The sequence below is a fragment of the Oncorhynchus tshawytscha genome, unplaced genomic scaffold (assembly GCF_018296145.1).
Source record: "Oncorhynchus tshawytscha isolate Ot180627B unplaced genomic scaffold, Otsh_v2.0 Un_contig_3008_pilon_pilon, whole genome shotgun sequence".
NCBI classification, from domain to species: domain Eukaryota; kingdom Metazoa; phylum Chordata; class Actinopteri; order Salmoniformes; family Salmonidae; genus Oncorhynchus; species Oncorhynchus tshawytscha.
The window spans coordinates 23,858-25,000 of record NW_024608294.1 but is presented as its reverse complement, the minus strand read 5'-3'; the positions used below and the strand labels follow the sequence as shown (position 1 = coordinate 25,000).

Sequence of the window (1,143 nt, the reverse complement as noted above, 5' to 3'; positions counted from 1 at the left end):
ACTTGGTCTTTTTAAATATCAGCTGTAGTTCTACAGAAGCAGAAATCAGGGACACCAAAGTTTAAAAAGAGTTGCTTGACAATGTGTGTGTGTGTGTGTGTGTAATTAATGGGAATAAGTGTGTTTTATATTACCATACAGTATAACATATGATCATTCAACAAGTCTCAAGTTACCTTCACTTCTCCTTTTGATACCTAGAAACATCTACATTTAATGAATTAGTGAGAAGTGAGTTAACATTCTAATGTGAATGATGATGATTTCTAATATTGTGTCTGGTTTCATCCATCAGATGTCTGTGATCTCACACTGGACCTAAACACAGTAGACAGACTCCTCTCTCTGTCTGAGGAGAACAGAAAGGTGACATGGAGGAGAGAGGAGCAGCCGTATCCTGATCACCCAGAGAGATTTGAGGACTGGGAACAGGTGCTGTGTAGAGAGGGTCTGACTGGGCGCTGTTACTGGGAGGTAGAGTGGAGTGGGAGGGCTTTTATAGGAGTGACATATAAAGGAATCAGCAGGAGAGGAGGGGTTAAGGACTGTTGTCTTGGACACAATGACAAGTCCTGGAGTCTGTCCTGCTATGACACCTGCTACAGAGCCTGGCACAATAATAATCTCACTCCCATAGACGTCCGCTCCTCCAGCCCCCACAGAGTAGGAGTGTATCTGGACTGGCCAGCCGGCACTCTGTCCTTCTATAGAGCCTCCTCTGACACACTGACCCACCTGTACACATTCACCTCCACATTAACTGAGCCCCTCTATCCAGGGTTTAGGGTTTGGGATGAAGGCGACTCAGTGTCCCTCTGTCAGTGATACACACACACACACACTGGGGAAACACACACTGGACAAACACACACACACCTGCTGGACACACACTTGACACACACACACACACACCTGCTGGACACACACTTGACAGACACACACCTGCTGGACACACACTTGACACACACACACACACACTGGACACAAACACACACACACACTGCTGGACACACACTTGACACACACACACTCACACTGGACACACACACACACACACACACACTGACTCACAGACACACGCTGGACACACACACACACACACACACACACACTAGATACACACACACACTGGACGCACACACA

At 47.0% G+C, this 1,143-nt stretch overlaps 1 protein-coding gene across 1 annotated transcript in view; it reads left to right on the top strand.

Moving 5' to 3' along the window:
• LOC112257888 (NACHT, LRR and PYD domains-containing protein 3-like) overlaps positions 1-911 on the top strand; it is a 13,402-nt gene extending 12,491 nt beyond the window's left edge. Inside the window, 1 exon segment of the mRNA XM_042313010.1 lies at positions 296-911. Coding sequence (XP_042168944.1) covers positions 296-825 — 530 coding nt within the window. The 3' untranslated portion in view covers positions 826-911.
• Positions 912-1,143: the final 232 nt, after the last annotated feature.